The sequence below is a fragment of the Nicotiana tabacum genome, chromosome 11 (genome assembly GCF_000715075.1).
Source record: "Nicotiana tabacum cultivar K326 chromosome 11, ASM71507v2, whole genome shotgun sequence".
NCBI classification, from domain to species: domain Eukaryota; kingdom Viridiplantae; phylum Streptophyta; class Magnoliopsida; order Solanales; family Solanaceae; genus Nicotiana; species Nicotiana tabacum.
The window spans coordinates 156,741,184-156,763,426 of record NC_134090.1 but is presented as its reverse complement, the minus strand read 5'-3'; the positions used below and the strand labels follow the sequence as shown (position 1 = coordinate 156,763,426).

The following is a 22,243-nucleotide window of genomic DNA, read 5'->3' as shown; positions in this document are numbered from 1 at the left end:
AATCCCATGTTAAATGATTAAAATTTACCTCGTTCTTATCATGTTCGAGAACGGAATGAAATAAATGTACGACTGAAGCATTTGCGTCGTTTGCTACGTTTGCTGCAGATGCGAGATTAGCTAAAGCATCTGCCTCCACATTCTCATCTCTTGGGATGTGCATTACCTTCCAAGTTTGGAATTGCTTTATTAGTTCCCGTACCTTTTCGAGATATTCTTGCATTCGTGTCTCCCTGGCTGTATAAGTCCCCAACTTGATCACGAGTTGAGAATCACTCTTGATTATAATCTGTGTTATGCCGAGTTCTCGTGCCAATTCTAGACCTGCAATTACAGCCTCATACTCTGCTTCATTGTTAGTTATAGAATGACATTTTATAGCCTATCTAATAGTCTGACCCGTAGATGGTATGAGAACTATCCCTAGGCCTGCTCCTTTTACATTAGACGAACCATCAGTGAATAAAATCCTAGTCCCCGGGTTTGCACCATTAAAAACTTGTAATTCTTTTTCTGCTTCTAAATGCATCCCCTGGCTAAAATCAGCTACGAAATCGGCTAATACTTGAGATTTTATAGCAGTCCTAGGTTGATAAATGATTTCGTATTCACTTAATTCTATAGACCATTTTGCTAACCTACCTGACAATTCATATTTATGCAAAATGTTTCGTAATGGAAAAGCAGTAACTACAACAATGGGATGACATTGAAAATAAGGTTTTAATTTTCTAGATGCCATGATCAAAGCTAATGCTAATTTTTCTAGTTGTAGATATCGTGTTTCAGCATCTAGTAAAGACTTGCTTACATAATAGATAGGAGATTGTTTACCTTGGTCCTCACGGACTAAGACAACACTTACCGCAACTTTTGACACGGCCAAATAGATGAGTAGCTTTTCTCCTTCCTTTGGTTTTACCAATAGTGGTGGATTTGACAAATAAACTTTTAAATTTCTAAGGGCTTGTTGGCAATCTTCGTTCCATTCAAAATGATCTTGCTTTTTGAGTGCGGAGAAAAATTTAAAACATTTTTCTGAAGATTTGGGAATAAATCTCCCCAAGGCTGCAATTCTTCCCGTTAGCCTTTGGACGTCTTTTTTACTCGTAAGGATATCATGGATCTCCTCTATTGCTTTGATCTGAGAAGGATTTACCTCAATACCACGGTTAGAAACGAGAAAACCCAAAAATTTGCCTGAGGCAACCCCAAATGCATATTTTTCTGGATTAAGTTTCATATTAAATTTTTGTAAAATTTCAAATGTAACAGATAAATGAGAAATATGATCATGAGAATGCTGGGTTTTGACGAGCATATCGTCTATATATACCTCCATAGTTTTTCCTAAATGTTCTTGGAACATTTTGGTGACCAACCTTTGATAGGTTGCTCCAGCATTTTTGAGACCAAAGGGCATTACTTTATAACAGTAAGTCCCCCTGTCTGTGATGAAAGAAGTTTTTTCTTCATCATTGGGGTCCATTTTAATTTGGTTGTACCCCGAATATGCATCTAAAAACTCAAAAGTTCATGTCCTGCAGTTGCATCAATTAACTGAGCTATATGCGGTAAAGGGAAAGAATCTTTTGGGCAGGCTTTGTTAAGATCCATAACATGGATCCAAGGTCTCCCCATGATCATATTGTAAGCCATTTCCATATCTACTACCTGAAATTTAGTTTCTTTAACAACACCCGCAGCAAAAGTTGTTATAATTACCTCTCCTTTTGTTACCACACTTGAATTGTCGAACCCGGACAATGTATGCGCCTTAGGTATCATTTTGTCTTCAGCTTGCATTTCACGTAATACCCTTAATAGTATAATATTTACGGAACTTCCTGGATCAATCAAAACTCGTTTTACATTAGTATCATGTACAAGTAAAGATATTACCAGTGCGTCGTTATGTGGGGTCATTACTCCTTCGGTATCTGCATCATCGAAAGAAATACTTTCATTTTCTAAAACCTGCCGTACCTGTTTCCCGTGTGTTATCTTTACTTTATAAACCTTGTTGGAAGTCGTATATGTTACACCGTGAATATCTTCTCCCCCACTTATAACATTCATGGTCTCTTGGGTGAAGGGTGCTTTGGTGGCTCTTGCCTATTTTTCATATAGGCTTGCTTACCTTTCTCACTAAATAACTCAGTGAGATACCCTTGTTTCAATAGATGATCCACTTCACTTTGTAAGAATCTACATCCTGAAGTTTTATGCCCGTGATCATTGTGGAATTCACACCAATGGTCTGGATTGCGTCTATGTGGATTTGACCGCATCTCTTTTGGTCATCGTACCTTATCTCCCATGCTCCTCAAAACAGCTACGAGCTCGGAGGCAATGACATTAAAGTTATATCCACCGAACCTTGCCTTTAAACTTCTGTCATCATCTCGTGACTCTTGTCTGTTTCGGTCATTTCTAAACCTTGATGAAGAACCAGATTCCATGTTCCTCGATTTTTGATCATATCGTTGACTATCCTGCTTTGACAGTGAGTCTTTCCCTGCAGGTCCCATATATGGATCGTACCTGTTTTTACCTGATCTTTTTCCGGTTTCTGATCTCCTGGAATTGCTCCTTTCTTCATGATGAAACTGAGGTACGATATCCTCCTCAATTCGCAACTTCGTACTATACCTGTTATAAACGTCATTCCACGTAGTTGCAGGGAACTCTCGAAGGCTTTCTTTAAGTTTTCTCGTGGCTTCTAAACTTTTGTCATTTAAGTTGCTTGCAAAAGCTATTGCATCCCAGTTATCAGGTACACGAGGTAAAGTCATCCTCTCACGTTGCAATCTATCAACAAAATCTCTAAGCAACTCTGAGTCCCTCTATTTAATTTTGAAAATGTCTTCCATTCTTTTTTCAACCTTTTGAGCTCCCGAGTGTACTTTAATAAAAGAATCTGCAAGCTCAGCAAAAGAGTTTATAGAATTTTCAGGTAAAAGAGAATACCAGGTTAATGCACCCTTGGTGAGTGTTTCTCCAAATTTCTTGACCAACACTAATTCAATTTCTTGCTTGGTCAAGTCGTTGCCTTTTACACCTGTAGTAAATGCAGTTACGTGATCACGTGGGTCTGTTGTGCCATCATATTTCGAGATGTCAGGCATTTTGAACTTTTTAGAGATTGAAAGGGGGGCAACACTTGGTTTCCAAGGTTGTTGTGAGTATTTATCCACATCCACTCCTTTGATTACAAGGGGAACTCCAGGGATTTGCTCGATGCGCTCATTCTGTTCCTTAAGTTGTTTCTGCAAAGTTAGTACTAAATTTTGCAAATGAGAATTATTTGAATTACCTGGTTCTCCTTCCTGTGAATCACTGTAGGTTGCTCCATTACCCGAATTAATCAGCCCAGAACGGGGATTTTCCAACGTGTTGTCATTTGGTGTTGACAGTGCAGCAGGTAATCGACGGATTAGAGCTTCTAAAGCTTTGTCAACCCGTGCGTCAATTATTTTCTGTAAAACCTCATCTCTTCCATCAACATGCTTAGATTGATCATTAAGAGTGCCCTCACGAGATCCACGTGGAGAACCTTGAGGGGAAAGATCATCACGTTGATCTCCATCCACTTGATGTGCTTGATTTTCATGAATGTTTTCGTTGTTGTTTGACATGATGATAACAACAGGTAGGATGTAACGTAAAAAGAATAGATTATCAGCTTCCCGGTAACGGAACCAATTTGTTTAACCAAAAATCTGAGTCTTTGGTCAAAGCTAGAAATAAAAAGAAATTCGGGTTACTGATAATCTGGAGACAAAAATAATAGAAGACTTCTGAGAATAATAAAGTAATAAGTAGTTTTGTATTTCAGTGTAATCTCAATAATATTTCATGTCCCCACAGATGTTGAGTCCTTCTCCTTTTATAGTTGATTCTAGGAGAAAGTGTAATGCCTTTGTCTTAATAAGACAATTATGAGCAATAAATGACATTAGAAGAAACGTTACACAATCATTTCTATTAATTCAAATTCTCTAACGTATTTGATATTTAATGCTGTATTTAGACTCTTTTACGTCATCAGATTCGTATCTTCAACTTCTTCCGATCTTCGGTCTCTAAATGACTCGAATAGGTACGAGACTCGTGCCATTTTGAGTAACGGTCCATACCTATGTTTCTTTTTTCTCCCCATATCTGTTGTCGCCCGTGCCTCTTGACTATTTATTGCGTTTTGACCTTTTGACCAGTCCACGTGTCATGACACGTCATCTTCAATATTCAGACTCATTTTTTTCCCAATACAATACTCACGGGCGAAGCCACCTTTTGCTGAGGGTGATCAATTGACCACGCTTCGTCAAAATATTATTAAAAATTATACTATGTATATAAGTAAAATATTATATTTTAGATATATATAATATATATTTAACCCCCTTGGTCAAGATTTTTTTTATTTCTTTCAAGTGTTAACATACTTGGAGAATTTTATGGCGTCGCCCCTGGATAAACTTAATCAGAAGTATCTGTTCAAGTATTTGCATTAAACTCTTTATTCGAATAAGAAATTTTTTGGCATGAATTTAAATTAGTCACACCAAAACGGATTGTAACTCAAAGCAGACATTGTTTGAAAACCAAAAACAAATAAAAAAATAAAAAAAGAAGTAGAAAAAGTAAAGCTAAGTATTCCTAGTCCTACAGTGGCGGCAGTGGAAATGCATTTTTCAGCTTAACACGCGTTTATAGCAGCAGCCGCTTGAACGTTGAATCGTCCCTTTTCTCTTCAAAAAATCCATCATTCTCAGCTATTGCCTATTGGCCATGTCGCTCTAGGGCTTGCAACCCTAACCTTCTTCCTCTACTTCTCTCTCCTCGCAATTTTAGGTATCAGCTCACTCTTATCCCATTCAATTTTCACTATTACATACAGATCTGTTTTTTTTTTCTTTCTGTGTATAATATCCCGATGTATTTACATTTCCCCTTAGTTCAGTTCAGTATAAATTTGGTGTTCTATTTATAACACTGTGTTACACCGCCTATGTGAACTTGACACCTGATAGTTTAGCATTATTGCGTAGTTGATTCATTTATAATATGAGGTTTTAAATTTTGTATTAACGAAGCTGCTCGTCGAACATTTCTGCTTTTTTTTCCCCGGGACATATTTTGGTTCATTTAGGAGATAATAGGTTATAATTTTAGATTTAGCAGCTGTTTAAATTGTTGTTTCAGGGAAAATGAACTGATAAATATTTACCTCTTAAGAATTCGAACTCTGCTATAGACAAAAGGTTGGTAAAAAAGCGGCAAAGTGTAGAGAGGCGGGCCTATTATCCACTGAGTTTGAATCGTGCGCCATTGGTCCTCGGCAATTTCTCGATTATAAAAAAAAAAGAATCACCACTTAGGGCTTTGGTTTCTTCAATAAATACACTTCGGAGTCTATTCAAAGTTCTACTTATTGATTCTTAATGTTGATTGATTGAAAGTTCTATAATTGAAAATGTTGGTTGATGGCACTTTGTTTGCTGTTTGGCTCAGATTACTCATTCTAGTATATTTTGATGGGTGGGCCCAATATCTACCGAGTTTGAACTGTATGCCACTAGTCCTGGGTGATTTCTCAGTTATTTAAAAAACAAAAACGATAAAATTTACCTTTTAGGGGGGTTTGGTTTCTTCCATAAATACACTGCACAGCTGATTTGACTATTGATTGATTGAAAGTTCTATAATCAAAAGATGTTGATTGACTTTTTTTTTTTGGCTGTTTGGCTCAAATTACTCATTCTAGTATTTTCTCTATTGTTCATCTAGGTTGTTATCGATGTATAATGATTGTTGTTAAGGTTTGAATTAGGTCGAGGAATTATTAAAACTTTCCAAGAGTTCATTTAGATTTCAGAACTTAAGTTGCAGTAATGGCGTGGTTTAGAGCTGGTTCTAGTGTGGCAAGGCTTGCCATTAGAAGGGCTCTGTCGCAGGGTGGTTCTTACGTCCCAAGAACTCGCGTTCTTCCATCACAAGGTCGGTGTTTTCACACCACAGTTGCCAGGCCGAAGGCACAAGCTGCTCCTGTCCCTAGACCAGTACCACTCTCTAAGTTGACTGACAGTTTCTTAGATGGAACGAGCAGCGTCTACCTTGAGGAGCTTCAGCGAGCCTGGGAGCAAGACCCAAATAGTGTTGACGAGTCATGGGATAACTTCTTTAGGAATTTTGTTGGACAAGCTGCCACGTCGCCTGGGATTTCAGGTCAGACGATCCAAGAGAGTATGCGTCTTCTGTTGCTCGTGAGAGCTTATCAGGTCAATGGCCACATGAAAGCTAAGCTGGATCCATTAGGTTTGGAAGAGAGGGAAATTCCTGATGATTTGGATCCAGCATTATATGGGTTCACTGAAGCTGATCTTGATAGAGAATTCTTCCTTGGTGTTTGGAGGATGTCTGGATTCTTGTCTGAGAATCGTCCCGTGCAAACTTTGAGGGCAATATTAACACGGCTTGAGCAGGCTTATTGTGGAAGCATTGGTTACGAGTACATGCATATTTCTGATCGTGATAAATGTAATTGGTTGAGGGAACGGATTGAAACCCCAACATCTATGGAGTACAATCGTGAGCGGCGTGAAGTTATTCTTGACCGGCTGATGTGGAGTACACAGTTTGAGAACTTCTTGGCCACAAAGTGGATGGCAGCGAAGAGATTTGGGCTTGAAGGTTGTGAGACCTTGATTCCTGGCATGAAGGAGATGTTTGACAGGGCAGCAGATCTTGGAGTTGAGAGCATAGTTATTGGGATGCCACATAGAGGAAGATTAAATGTTTTAGGTAATGTTGTTCGAAAGCCACTAAAGCAGATTTTCAGTGAGTTTAGCGGCGGCACAAAACCTGGGGATGAAGCTGGTTATGTGGGAACTGGTGATGTTAAGTATCACCTGGGAACTTCTTATGATCGGCCTACTAGGGGTGGGAAGAGAATTCATCTATCTTTGGTTGCAAATCCAAGCCACTTGGAAGCTGTGGATCCGGTTGTTATTGGAAAAACTAGAGCAAAGCAATATTACAGTAATGACGTGGATAGAACAAAGAACATGGGTATTTTACTCCATGGTGATGGTAGTTTTGCAGGACAAGGTGTTGTCTATGAGACACTGCATCTGAGTGCTCTTCCAAATTACTCGACTGGTGGGACCATTCACATTGTGGTAAATAATCAAGTGGCGTTCACTACTGATCCAAGGGCTGGAAGATCATCTCAGTACTGTACTGACGTCGCAAAGGCTTTGAATGCTCCAATTTTCCATGTCAATGGTGATGATGTTGAGGCGGTTGCTCATGTGTGTGAACTTGCTGCAGAATGGCGCCAGAAATTCCACTCAGATGTTGTGGTTGATATTGTCTGTTATCGTCGTTTTGGACACAATGAAATTGATGAACCGTCCTTCACCCAGCCTAAGATGTATAAGGTTAGTTTCACTGAATTTTTTTGTGCTTTATACATAACTACTGTTGAATTTAGATTTGGGGCGCAATTCACTCTGTTTACCTTCCTACTGTGAATTGTGACCAACTATGAAAGAATCCATTTAGCTTCTGCTTGAAGCAATGGATCTTCTTATATTCTGTATGACAACACTGATATCTTTATCATTTTATGTCTTGCAATAGATCATCAGAAATCATCCTTCATCATTGGAGATCTATCAGAACAAACTCCTAAAATCCGGCCAGGTGACAAAAGATGATGTGGAAAAGATACATAACAAGATTAATAGAATCCTTAATGAAGAGTTCGTTGCTAGTAAAGATTATGTCCCTCAAAAAAGAGATTGGCTTTCTGCCTTTTGGGCTGGGTTTAAGTCTCCTTCACAGCTTTCACGTGTTCGAAACACTGGGTATGCTTTTAGTGGTCATTTAACTTCAAATGATTTATTTCTAAGCTTGAATCATGAGACTCAAAATATGTGCCATTCTGCAGTGTCAAACCCGAGATCTTGAAGAATGTTGGGAAAGCAATCACAACGCTGCCAGATGATTTTAAGCCTCACAGGGCAGTGAAAAGGATTTTTGATGATCGCCGAAAAATGATTGAGACAGGGGAGGGTGTTGACTGGGCAGTTGGAGAAGCACTTGCTTTTGCAACATTGCTTGTGGAAGGTAATCATGTTAGGTTGAGTGGTCAGGATGTTGAGAGAGGAACTTTCAGTCACAGACATTCTGTTCTTCATGATCAGGAGACAGGGGCACAGTACTGTCCTCTTGATCATGTTATGATGAACCAAAATGAAGAGATGTTCACCGTGAGCAACAGGTATGTTCTTATAACTGTTTTTTTTCCTAACCCAGTTTATGAGGTTGCATTCTTGAGATATTTTATCTTTAGTATGCCAGTTTTCGCTGGATATTTTTTTTTTCTCTATTTGTTAGGATATTGAATTTCCATTTGATCTCTGCTGAATGATGCTAGTCGTCAGTGGGCAGATTCCCTCAGTCATGTAAATATACTTCTGACTGCGTATCAGAATATGCCTAACTTGATCCTCGATTTTGTCAGGGAAAGCTCTTCTGTCTAAGAACTAGATCAACTTACTGAAAAGTTCACATTTGATATCCAGCTCACTTTAGGAGCAAACATTTATGTGTGTGTGTGAGTGGGTGAAGTTTTCTTCTGCTGTAAAGTATGTCCTGTTTGTATGCATGTATGTTTCGTCCTGATCTAGTCATTCGTGTTTGTATTTCGTCCCTTCTCAAGTCTTGGTTTCTGTTATGAGAAGCTTTCTTCTGCTGTGAAGTATGCCTTGTTCCCTCTCTGAGGAACCAGGAAGTTGATACTCTGGGAGAATTATTATGTTTATGGAGTGGCAAGCTTTTGTTATTTTTTCATGAATATGATTAGTCCCAAACTTCCAGTCCATCTGTAGAGTAACTTGTGGTTGTGGATTATTTTGTTTATCGAATGTGGTTATTTATCAACAGTATCTAATATACGATCCTTAAGATCAATATATAACTCTGTATTCACTCTTATTTCTATGCAGCTCCCTCTCTGAGTTTGGTGTTCTGGGATTTGAATTGGGTTATTCAATGGAAAACCCAAATTCATTGGTACTTTGGGAAGCTCAATTTGGTGATTTCGCCAATGGAGCTCAAGTAATATTTGACCAGTTTGTGAGCAGTGGAGAGGCGAAGTGGTTGCGCCAGTCTGGGTTGGTTGTGCTTCTGCCACATGGTTATGATGGCCAGGGCCCTGAGCATTCAAGTGGACGTTTGGAACGTTTCCTCCAGGTGCGTAGCTATTTTTCACACTAATAGAAGCTGCGTTTCTGATATTTAGGAAGTTTCTCTTTCCATTTTGGCTAAGGAGCATTTACCAAGTCATGAAATATGAATATGATGTGACATGGTTGAAAGAAAAGAAAAGATACAAGAGGTTGGAACCATGTGATTCCATGCACAGGATTGTGCCTAGAAGTGTGCTAGGTTTATATAGAATATAAGGTCCAGCTTATGTACTACAGCGAAGTGAACGATTTGTTTTTAAAAGACTTATCTAATGGTGATGTTTTATCTTCCTTTAGAGTCCTGCATCTTCTACTTTCAGGGTTATGAGGATGGGGTTGGTCAAATTCTCCATTGACTGGCTACATGTTGGTTAACCATTGAATCAATTGAAGGCATGGTCTAAGATGGTTTTGGGTTCGTCTTTTATGTTTCTTCACTTTTTTCCCCAATAAATGGGTGATGATTATCACTAGATCTGGGAGGCATTATGAAAGTTGTGTTCCTTTGATTGCTTCAACAAAGTATGATTACCTTTGTTTTTTGGTCAACTTAATGAGATGATTTTCCATGGCAGATGAGTGATGACAACCCATTTGTTATCCCAGAGATGGAACCTACACTACGAAAGCAGATTCAGGAATGTAATTGGCAGGTGGTCAATGTAACAACTCCTGCAAATTATTTCCATGTTTTGCGGCGTCAAGTAAGTGCCACTCTTGAGCTCATTAAAGTTTTGTGCGCCTTTTGTTTTCTCATGTGTAGTTCCTCCTCAGATTCACAGAGATTTCCGGAAGCCTCTCATTGTGATGGCCCCAAAGAACTTGCTTCGTCACAAAGACTGCAAGTCAAATCTATCTGAGTTCGACGATGTTCAAGGCCACCCAGGTTTCGACAAACAAGGTACCAGGTTTAAGCGCCTGATAAAAGATCAGAATGACCACTCAGATCTTGAAGAGGGTATCAGACGGCTGGTCCTTTGCTCAGGAAAGGTGTGTAACATACTTCTTTCATTTGATCTGATTCCATTTTTATCTATTATGTTCTTCCTAAGTTTGTGCCATGCAATTTTAAACACATTACTGATGAAGGATTAGTTAAAAGCACCTTTTTCCTCTCTCACTATGCAGATATAAACATCTTTAGATGGCAAGTAAGCACATTAGGCCAACAAACACAATATATTCAAAAACATGATAAAAACCAAATAAGTGTCAATGTATCAAAGGTCGAATTCTGGTTATCCCTAGCGGAGTTGGCAAAGTTGTCGCACCCCTTTTTCATCCCCAACCCCGTTACAAAGGTTAAGTTAAAAGAGTTTTTCCAATTAAAGCGACGTTTTGAATGGGGATCATTTTATTTATTTTGGATTACACTGTTCTTTTCTCCCCACAAGTTTGTAGAGCTAAATTATTTTTTCATGCCTCTTCGCAGATCTATTATGAGCTTGATGAGGAAAGAAAGAAAGCCAATGGGAAAGATGTTGCTATCTGTCGGGTGGAACAGCTTTGTCCTTTCCCATATGACCTTATCCAGCGTGAATTGAAGCGATATCCAAGTATGGCCTCTGAAATATTTGGGCTACCTCTTGCTCATGAAATTAAATGAAAATCTATTTGTGTATGTTTATCCAGAAATTGCATTTTCATATCTTAGATGAAAGCACACAGCATGCCAAACCAGCATCCCTGAAAATGACTGCATGCATACCTCTGTGCCAGGATTTCCAATGGAGAAAGACAATGTCATTGGTCCTTCTGTTAGAGTTAGTAATGCATTGGCACTAAAATCTGGTGATAACTAATTCAAACTTTTTCATATTTTCAGATGCAGAGATAGTTTGGTGCCAAGAAGAGCCAATGAACATGGGTGCATTCCATTACATTGCACCACGCCTTTGTACTGCCATGAAATCACTAGGCAGAGGTAACATGGATGACATCAAGTATGTCGGTCGCGCTCCATCTGCTGCCACAGCCACTGGGTTCTACCAAGTTCATGTGAAGGAGCAGTCTGAGCTTGTGCAGAAAGCCTTGCAACGTGATCCGGTTAACTATCCGTTCTGAAACTGAAGCATTCACGTATCCATAGCACTAGCCTCCAAAAACTGATGCGACAGTAGAATGTTTACTTTTCTCTGTGCCTGTTATAGTACAGTGGGAGTTTCAGTTGTTTGGAAATAAGGCCGTTTTGTTTGTGCTCCTTTTAAAGTTGGTTAAACAATTTTACTAATGCTTTCAAATGTATACGTTTTCAGTTGATAACAATTTTGATCAGTAAGACAACTCGCTCACGGCTCTATCCTAGTTCTTTCTTCCCTTTGAAGGTTCTTGATCTCGTCTCCTTTTTCCCTTCAGACAAACGGCTCTGGTTTGTGTGTGCGTGTGTTTTTTTATTCGGCTCTCTTTGCAATATCCACTAAATAAAGAGAAAAAGCCAAAACTAAACAAAGTTGGTGGGTGGATCGAGGGGGTTGTACATAAGAATCATGTTTCATATGAAATGATTCGTATATTCACAGTATAAAGGGGTAAAAACCAAAAAGAAAAGAGATGGTGGTAGATAGATTTGGAAGGGGGGGGGGTTCATAAGAATGTATCCCATATCCAATATCCAATAACAATAAAGGAACAAAAGAGGGTGGAACGCAAAAAGAAAAAGAATTGTGTTTAGCAGAGAAACATACCTTAAAAAGAAAATGTTTAGTGGCGAAAGGTTCCCACATCGGCTGAGACAGAAGAAAGCAAGGAGCTGGAGTACTATAAAGACATGAGAGGGAACAACATCAAACATACTTACCTGGACGGGGTTAATGGGCGATCAAGAAGGCCCATGGCCTAGGTTGGTGACCTCCATTGCACTTTGGAGGGGTGCCCACCTAAGGTCGGCCCAAGTGGCCGAGCCTACGTCATAATTTGTGACAGTGGGGGCCTGCGTTCGCGCGGCCCCTACCCAAATCTTAGTACTAAAGCTTTTGTTCTCTGGGCCTGAGAAGTTACTCTTGTATGGTCGGGCCAATAAAGTCTCCGCAAAATGGAGGAAGGATGTTCCTATTTACAGTCTGGGCCGACTTAATTTTGAACATTTCCTTATTAGTCCAGTATGAGTTAACAGGAATTCAAACCAATCAAATAACTTGTGCAGAAAAAAGAAAATAATAAGCAAAATAATACCCACTCGGTTCGCTTCAATGAAGTTAAAAGTGGACATTGGTTATACTACGCTGCATTTATAGGAGATCTGTTTTCTCTATTCGTGACACATTCAGATACTTGATCGAGCATAAGCAAAACTCTTGAAATTATATATGATGTATAAACAACTTTTGATAATTAACTACTAAGTGATAGAGAAGAAACATGGCATCCCCTTCTTTGGATGGAGAGGTTGGCTTTATAGGGATTTCAAATTACAAGCCCAAATCTCTTCTCGCCTATTGTGCCCAAATGCCAAATAACGCTAGTGCTTCTCTTTTTGGCCAATGGTTAAACATGACAGTGTAAAAATTTCACGGGTATCCTATTCGTCTCCCTCATTTAATATATACTTATTTTTTAAATTTTTTTTAATTTGTACGCACTTTTTAAACAATTTCAGTCTCCTTTCTCCCCGCCCTTCTCCAATACTCTACACCATTATAGAAAACCAGCTTTGCCATGAGAAACAAAGGCTTCTCCAATACTCGCACCATTATAGAAAAAATAAACAATGATGTCTCAGCACTTGTAAGGTCCAAAATTGGTGTTATTGACACCAAATTCAGCGTTCATTGTAATGTTGAATGAAGAGTTTTTTGCATTTTTAGACAACACTATCATTATGTACAATGAAGAGGAGAGTGATTGCAATTTGAAACAGAATAGAGAGTGCAACAAAAATTAAGAATTTCTTGTATGGAGTTGGCTGATTCTTCAGCTTGCTTTGCATGTCCGTTAATCTGAAGTTGATGTTCCCTCTTCTACTTCCATTTATATAGTGTTGAAGTTTTTACAAATGAACTAAATAATTTCAGCATCTTCTGTTGAAGTTTTTGAAAAAGCTTATCCAGGACAAAAAAATTTCAGCATATTTAGTGCTGTAGTTTTTACAAATGACCTAAATAATTTCAGCATCACAACACTCAGCTACTAGAATGTTTAAGTTCAGCAAATAGAGAACAAAACTTCAGCACTAGTGGTCTACTTCAAGCTCGACTACTAGAATGCTGAAGTTTTGCGTGATTGCATTTGCTATTTTAGCCCCGTATGCTAAAGTACCGCGAAAAAGTGGGTACGTTTGCAATTTTTTTTGCAAAGCGGACACAAATTAAAATGTGACCCAAAAAACGGGTATAGATGCAAATTCCCCAAAGTGAACATTAATAGATGGGAGCATATGTTCAACTGAACCTAATATTTTGGTTACCGAGCGCGTTGCTAATATACTGCTTACGAGTTTTGCAGAATCCCTTAGCTTTTGGCTAAATTATTGTATTCTTGTTCAAAAATGCACTTAATATATGTAAATAAATAATTCAGTACACAATTAGTTGTCTTTTTAGAATTCAAAACACAAACTTAAAATTCTTACTCCTCCTTTATTAACTATTAAGTATAGACATATGTGAAAAGTCACCGAATGTCAAAAATATAAATTTTCGAACCCAAAATTTAAAAAGTCAATAAATTTAACGTTAAAAATCTTAAAAGTTAAATCGATTAAAATTAAGTCCCAGATTCATTTCTGACTAGGAATGATCTGTTGAGTTTTGGATTGTTGAGTTTTTGTTTAAGATGAAATAGTCTTAAAATGAGAGTGAATGGGAAATGAGATTTGGATTTGGATTTGGATTCGGATTTGATCAAATGATCGATCGATTGGTTAATTATTTGGACCAAATTTATTTGTTAATAGTGAATATTCACGTGATATAATCCGTGTTTGTAACGGATGTTTTCCAATCCGTGTATTGTTTTGCACCAAGAAAGCAACAAGATGCCTAGTGCACCTCCCACCATGGCCAAGTGCTCCTCCCACCAAGCAAGTGTTCATTCCACCATGTAAGTGTTTCCTCCATGATATCCTAATGCTTGTTCCACCATGGAGGGGGCGGATTTCTCTCACATGACTGCTATAAATAGAGCAGAAGTTGTAGAGAAAGGAGAACACACCGGAAAAAAACACTCGAAACACTCAGTATACAATTGATATACACTCTGTATATAATTGATATACACTCTGTATACACTGTGTATACACTGGAAAAACGAATTGCAATCTGATATCCTCTTCAGTAAGAATTCAACATCGGCTATACATTGCATTCCTTCCTCTCGGAATTTTTATTCGACTTCTGAGTTCTCCTCCCTTGTTCTGCATTGTTTTAAAACTACAAACAAAGCAACTGTAAGTGTGATTTGCTGGCGAACTTTGCGTTCACTGAAATACTGGGGTTTGAAGTACTGCTACACCAGTGTGTAATTCGTTCTATCCTGGGAGGAAATAATCCATAACCTTGGGTACTAGGAGGGGATTAAATTCCTTAAGGAAACACTGTGAATTCAGTGTGCTCGAATTAATTTTTGTTTCAGTTATATCATTTATATTTACGTATGTTACTGCTGTAGGTAGCTGATAAAGAGGATAATATATATCTAAGAGTGGAAAAGTTAAAACTTGATCTTCCATCATTCCATATTTATACCAGATAAGAAGTACTATATAGGAAACAACAACAACATGATCTTGTTGGAATTTATTTATTTTATTTAATTTCCTGTTTTGTTTTTTAGTTTCTTGGAAAAAGTTTGAAATTATGATTTACTAAGTGGATTTAGTGAATGGTAATGTAGTGGCACAAGTAGTAAGGTTGAAGGCTTTAGCTGAGATGATGTAGCAACATAATGGATCAGTTGGTATTTTCTGATTTTGCTTAATTCATTAACTTCTCTGCCAATATTATAAAAAGTTTGAGTCTTGTTCAATTACATATTAGTTTTACAAAACTAAAGTATTGACTTCAATCAATTTCCTATACTAATTAATTTTTCTAACCAACCGCCCCAATGATCGAGCTAGAAAGTCCCACTTTCTTATAATCTTTACAATAAGAAGTACTATACAGGAAACAACAACAACATGATCTTGTTGGAATTTATTTATTTTAATTTTTGTATTTGTGTTACTTTTATTATTCTGGAAACTTAAAACCTTTGTGGTTTTGTGTACTCCCATTTGGAGAGTAAAGCCTTCATGGCGTTTTGTTGGAGATTAAAATCTACGTGATTTTTCACTCCAGTTTTAAACGTTTATTAAACGTTTGTCTGTGTCAGTTTTACAGTAAAAATGGCGAATGACGGAAATCAAGCTGTTCCGACGATGACTGCCAACGCATCGACAAATCGAACTCCGGCGTTGGCACCGGCAGAGAAACCCGGAAAATTTTCCGGGATGGATTTCTAGCGCTGGCAGCAAAAGATGTTCTTCTACTTGACTACGTTATGTCTACATAAGTTCATCAAGGAAGATGTTCCTGATCTTCCAGATGAAACTCCAGAGAATGATAACTTTCTCGTGATTGAGGCGTGGAAGCATTCTGACTTCTTGTGCAGGAATTATATTCTTAGCTGACTGGAGGATAATCTGTATAATGTATACAGTGGCGTGGAGACGTCAAAAGAATTGTGGAATGCGCTTGAAAAGAAATACAAAACTGAAGATGCCTGGATGAAGAAATTCGCCGCTGCAAAATTTTTGGACTACAAAATGGTAGATAGCAAGTCTGTTATTACCCAAGTCCAGGAGTTACAAGTGATTATTCATGATCTACTTGCTGAAGGTATATTTCAAATGAATGCAAAAGTTGAAAGTAAAATTTTTAGTAATTTTACTAACGGAATTTTAATTGAAGGTCTTGTCATCAATGAGACATTCCAAGTATCAGCAATAATTGAGAAGTTGCCTCCATTATGGAAGGACTTTAAAAATTATTTGAAACACAAACGAAAGGAGATGTCCCTTGAAGATCTCATTGTTCGATTGAGAATCGAAGAGGACAATAAAGCTGCTGAAAGGAGAGGCCGTGGAAATTCAACAATAATGGGAGCAAATATTGTTGAAGATAACAAAAAGAGAAAGAAGGCTTCTGGTCCGAAATACAACCCAAGCAAGAAGCGGTTCAGTGGAAACTGCTACAACTGTGGGAAAACGGGACACAAATCTACGGAGTGTCGTGCTCGGAAGAAAGACAAGCAAATGAGTCAAGCAAACATGGTAGAAAAGCATGATGATGTTGATGACTTGTGCCCATGCTTTCTGAATGCAACCTGGTAGGAAACCCAAAGGAGCGGTGGATTGATTCTGGAGCCACTCGCCATGTTTGTGCTGTGAGAGAAGCATTTTCTACATATGCTTCTGCTGGACCCGAAGAGACGCTTTCTATGGGAAATGCTGCTACAACAAACATTGAAGGATACGGTAAGATATTTCTCAAGATGACTTATGGCAAGGTCATGACTTTGAACAACGTCCTTCATGTTCCCGAGATTAGGAAGAACTTAGTCTCTACTGGACTTCTTGTAAAGCACGGTTTCAAGTGCGTTTTTGTATCTGACAAGGTAGTGATTAGTAAGAATGAAATGTTTGTAGGAAAATGTTACCTTACTGAGGGCCTTTTCAAGCTGAATGTAATAGTTGTTGAAACTAATAATAAAACTTCAGCTTCTTCTTACTTACTTGAGTCAAATGATTTATGGCATGTACGTTTGGGTCATGTCAATTATAAAACCTTGCGAAAAATGATTAACTTGGAAGTATTGCCTAAGTTTGAATGCGAAAACTCAAAATGTCAAATATGTGTGGAATCTAAGTATGTTAAACATCCTTATAAGTCGGTTGAAAGGAATTCAAATCCTTTAGACTTAATTCACACAGATATTTGTGACATGAAGTCAATACCATCTCGCGGTGGAAAGAAGTATTTCATAACTTTTATTGACGATAGTACTCGATATTGCTATGTTTACTTACTTAATAGTAAAGATGAAGCAATAGACGCATTCAAGCAATACAAAAATGAAGTTGAAACGCAACTTAACAAGAAAATCAAAATGATAAGAAGTGATAGGGGTGGTAAATATGAATCTCCTTTTGAACAAATATATTTAGAATATGGAATTATTCATCAAACAACAGCCCCTTACACGCCCCAATCCAATGGGATTGCGGAAAGAAAGAATCGTTCATTAAAGGAGATGATGAACGCATTGTTGATAAGTTCTGGTTTGCCACAGAACTTGTGGAGGGAAGCTGTTCTTACGGCCAGCCGAATACTAAATCGAGTACCCCATAGCAAAACACAATTCATTCCATATGAAAAATGGAAAGGAAGGAAGCCCAACTTGAATTATTTTAAAGTGTGGGGGTGTTTGGAAAAAGTGCAAGTTCCTAAACCCAAAAGGGTAAAAATAGGACCGAAAACAGTTGATTGTGTTTTCATAGGATATGCGACTAATAGTAAAGCATATCGATTTCTGGTTCATAAATCAGAAAATCCCGACATTCATAATAATACGGTTATAGAATCAAATAATGCTGAGTTCTTTGAAAATATATATCCGTATAAAAAGGAATGCGAGTCGATTGGTGAAGGATCTAAACGACCCCGGGAAGAAACAAAAGAAAGTACATTTAATCAGGGGGATCCAAGACGTAGTAAACGTCAAAGAACGTCTACTTTGTTTGGACCAGATTTTGTGACTTTCTTATTGAAAAATGAGCCTCGAACATTCAAAGAAGCTATGTCTTCTTCGGAATCATTGTTCTGAAAAGAGGCACTCAATAGTGAAATAGAATCCATATTGAACAACTATACATGCGAATTGGTTGATCTTCCTCCTGGAAATAAACCTTTGGGTTCTAAATGGATTTTTAAGAGAAAAATGAAAGATGATGGCACTATTGATAAATTTAAGGCAAAACTTGTTATCAAAGGGTATAGACAACGAGAAGGTCTTGACTACTTTGATACATACTCCCCAGTTACAAGGATTACGTCCATACGGATGTTAGTAGCATTAGCTGCAGTGTATGGTCTTGAAATTCATCAAATGGATGTTAAAACGGCCTTCTTAAATGGAGAGTTGGAGGAAGAAATTTACATGGAACAACCTGAAGGGTTTGTGGTTCCAGGTAAAGAAAATAAGGTATGTAGACTTGTTAAGTCCCTTTACGGACTAAAACAAGCACCCAAACAATGGCATGCGAAATTTGACCAAACAATGTTGTCAAATGGTTTTAAGATAAATGAATGTGATAAATGTGTGTACATTAAAAATGTTCCAAATCACATAGTCATTGTTTGCCTATATGTGGATGATATGCTGATAATGAGTAATAACATTGCCAACATAAATGCTACTAAGCGTATGCTAACTAGCAAGTTTGATATGAAGGACTTGGGAATTGCGGATTTAATTATGGGGATTAAGATCCAAAAGACTCCTCAAGGTCTGGCATTGTCACAATCTCATTATATTAAGACATTACTTGAAAAATTCAAGCACTTGGGCTTTAAAGTTGCAAAGACTCCAATTGACGTAAATCTTGCACTAGCAAAGTATAAAGGCCAAAACATATCACAATTAGATTATGCTCGTGTGTTGGAATGCTTAATGTACATCATGAATTGTACACGACCAGATATAGTTTGTGCTATAAGTAAACTAAGTCGATACACGAGCAATCCAGGTCAATCTCATTGGATGACAATGAAACGAGTTTTGGGATACTTAGAACATACCCAAAACTTTGATTTGCACTGCAGTAAATATCCTGCGGTGATTGAAGGATATTATGATGCAAATTAGATCACTGGTTCAACTGATTCGAAGTCCACAAATGGATATGTATTTACTATTGGTGGAGGAGCGGTATCTTGGAAGTCGTCCAAACAAACATGTATTGCCCGCTCTACAATGGAGGCTGAGTTCCTAGCCTTAGATAAAGACGGTGAAGAAGCTGAATGACTCCGGAATTTCTTAGAAGACATTCCATTTTGGCCCAAACCGTTGGCACCAATATGCATACACTATGATAGCCAAGCGGCAATTGGAAGGGCTGAGAGCGTTATGTATAACGGTAAATCTCGTCATATACAACGAAGAAATAAAACCGTTAGGCAACTTCTCTCTAGAGGAATTATCACGATTGACTATGTAAAGTCAAGTGATAATGTGTCGGATCCACTTACAAAAGGCCTAACTAGAGAGGTAGTTGAGAAATCATCGAGGGGAATGAGACTATGGCCGAGAACAAGTCATTGTGGCGGTAACTCTACCTAGAAGACTGGAGATCCCAAGATCTAGGTTCAAGGAGATCAAACAAAGTCATTAATGACGGTTCAACATTGTCAACAAATTTTTTAGTCCATTCTCGTGATGAGACAATGTTCAGTACCAAGGATAAAACATTAAGGCTTTTTAATGATTTCTAAATTTGATACAGGGTATATCAAATAGTGTATCTACGGGATGACACGTTTAGGAATCACCTATGTAAGTGTGAAGTGTTAGCCGCTTCAAGGAGAATTTTGCAAGGCCAATTCTCTACGCACTTATGAAACCAGGCAGTGTTCATGGCTGAAACGAACACAACAATGAGAACCAAAGACGGTTAAGGGATTGATTGTGTGACTTATGGTTGTCTAGGTATACACTAAAGTTTGACGGTTCAAAGATATCAAATCTACCGATTGACCGAGTATATCCGACATAAGTTCACTGCGGAAAGTTTAAAGGGAACCTACTTATCCAGATACAATTAATTCTTGCTTGCAAATCACACAAGTTTTTCATGCATACTTCCGTGATATAACCATTCCCCATTCATGTGGGGGATTGTTGAGTTTTGGATTATTGAGTTTTTGTTTAAGATGAAATAGTCTTAAAATGAGAGTGAATGAGAAATGGGATTTGGATTTGGATTCGGATTTGATCAAATGATCGATCGATTGATTAATTATTTGGACCAAATTTATTTGTTAATAGTGAATATTAACGTGATATAATCCGTGTTTGTAACAGATGTTTTCCAATCCGTGTATTGTGTTGCACCAAGAAAGCAACAAAATGCCTAGTGCACCTCCCATCATGGTCAAGTGCTCCTCCCACCAAGCAAGTGTTCATTCCACCATGTAAGTGCTTCCTCCATGATATCCTAATGCTTGTTCCACCATGGAGGGGGCAGATTTCTCTCACATGACTGCTATAAATAGAGCAGAAGTTGTAGAGAAAGGAGAACACACTGGAAAAAAACACTCGAAACACTCAGTATACAATTGATATACATTCTGTATATAATTGATATACACTCTGTATACACTCAAACTACACTCTGTATACACTGGAAAAACGAATTGCAATCTGATATCCTCTTCAGTAAGAATTCAACATCGGCTATACATTGCATTCCTTCCTCTCAGAATTTCCATTCGACTTCTGAGTTCTCCTCCCTTGTTCTGCATTGTTTTAAAACTACAAACAAAGCAACTGTAAGTGTGATTTGCTGGCGAACTTTGCGTTCGCTGAAATACTGGGGTTTGAAGTACTGCTACACCAGTGTGTAATTCGTTCTATCCTGGGAGGAAATAATCCATAACCTTGGGTACTAGGAGGGGATTAAATTCCTTAAGGAAACACTGTGAATTCAGTGTGCTCGAATTAATTTTTGTTCCATTTATATCATTTATATTTACGTATGTTACTGCTGTAGGTAGCTGATAAAGAGGATAATATATATCTAAGAGTGGAAAAGTTAAAACTTGATCTTCCATCATTTCATATTTATACCAGATAAAAAGTATTATACAGGAAACAACAACAACATGATCTTGTTGGAATTTATTTATTTTATTTAATTTCCTGTTTTGTTTTTTAGTATCTTGGAAAAAGTTTGAAATTATGATTTACTAAGTGGATTTAGTGAATGGTAATGTAGTGGCACAAGTAGTAAGGTTGAAGGCTTTAGCTGAGACGATGTAGCAACATAATGGATCAGTTGGTATTTTCTGATTTTTGCTTAATTCATTAACTTCTCTGCCAATATTATAAAAAGTTTGAGTCTTGTTCAATTACATATTAGTTTTACAAAACTAAATTATTGACTTCAATCAATTTCCTATACTAATTAATTTTTCTAACCAACCGCCCCAATGATCGAGCTAGAAAGTCCCACTTTCTTATAATCTTCACAATAAAGTCAATATTCATTAAAAGTCCTACTATTATTGTGAGAAATATTATATTCTGTAAAAAAAATAATACTGAAAAATGTTCAGCTTAAAGATAAGACGTTGTACTTTTCATACTTTAGTTTTTTTGCCTCTTGGTACTCTTCAAAGGAAAAAAAGTACTGTAACAAACTAAAATGTTATCCATCCGTTTCTAAAAGATTGACACTATTTTCTTGTTAATTTGTTTTTAAAAAATTGACTTCTTTCAATATTTTTTTTAATAGTAAGCATTTATGGTCACACAAATGTTATAACAGTTTTACAACTATACAAATAATATGGCTTACTTAAGATCATATATATCAAATGTTTTTCTTTCTTTTACGGTTTGTGTCAAGTCAAATTAGAACAATCTTTTTTACCGAAGGAGTAGTATATATTTTCTTTAGATGAAACCAAAAAATTGTGTCCAGGTCATTATTACGAAGGAAGAGCTAAGTAGAGATCATTGTCAAGTTGCTTCTTGAAGATTCAAAACATAATAAATTTGAAAAATACAAGCGTATTAATATTTTGACTAAGTACTCTACTTGAGATCAACTCAATGTATCTTATCTAAGCTTTTAAAAACTAACAAAAATCTATGGCAATGACTTGTCATTTTGCTAAGGTTTGGTCTTGGCGTTATCAGTATTATTAGTCAAAACACCTACCTATTTTGATGAAAAGACGAACAAAGTTTGTCACTAAATTAAGCAAGTTGAAACAGTGTATACA

The 22,243-nt window shown here is 37.4% G+C and overlaps 1 protein-coding gene and 1 non-coding gene across 3 annotated transcripts; both read left to right on the top strand.

Annotated features, from left to right (window-relative positions):
• Positions 1-4,569: 4,569 nt before the first annotated feature.
• On the top strand, positions 4,570-11,562 carry LOC107772051 (uncharacterized). Of its 2 annotated transcripts, none has more exons than XM_016591536.2 (9): positions 4,570-4,857; positions 5,794-7,445; positions 7,648-7,874; positions 7,958-8,290; positions 9,018-9,264; positions 9,836-9,964; positions 10,035-10,250; positions 10,693-10,816; positions 11,086-11,562. In XM_016591536.2, the coding sequence occupies exons 2-9, from the start codon at positions 5,898-5,900 to the stop codon at positions 11,322-11,324; spliced, it is 3,063 nt and encodes a 1,020-aa protein (XP_016447022.1). In that variant the 5' UTR covers positions 4,570-4,857; positions 5,794-5,897; the 3' UTR covers positions 11,325-11,562. The 2 variants fall into 2 exon arrangements, with proteins under 2 accessions (XP_016447022.1, XP_016447023.1); XM_016591537.2 differs by having other exon boundaries at positions 4,649-4,857; positions 5,837-7,445.
• Positions 11,563-12,049: 487 nt separating this feature from the next.
• LOC142166759 (U1 spliceosomal RNA) lies at positions 12,050-12,210 on the top strand. Its single transcript, XR_012697136.1, has one exon. It is a non-coding gene; the product is annotated as a U1 spliceosomal RNA (small nuclear RNA).
• Positions 12,211-22,243: the final 10,033 nt, after the last annotated feature.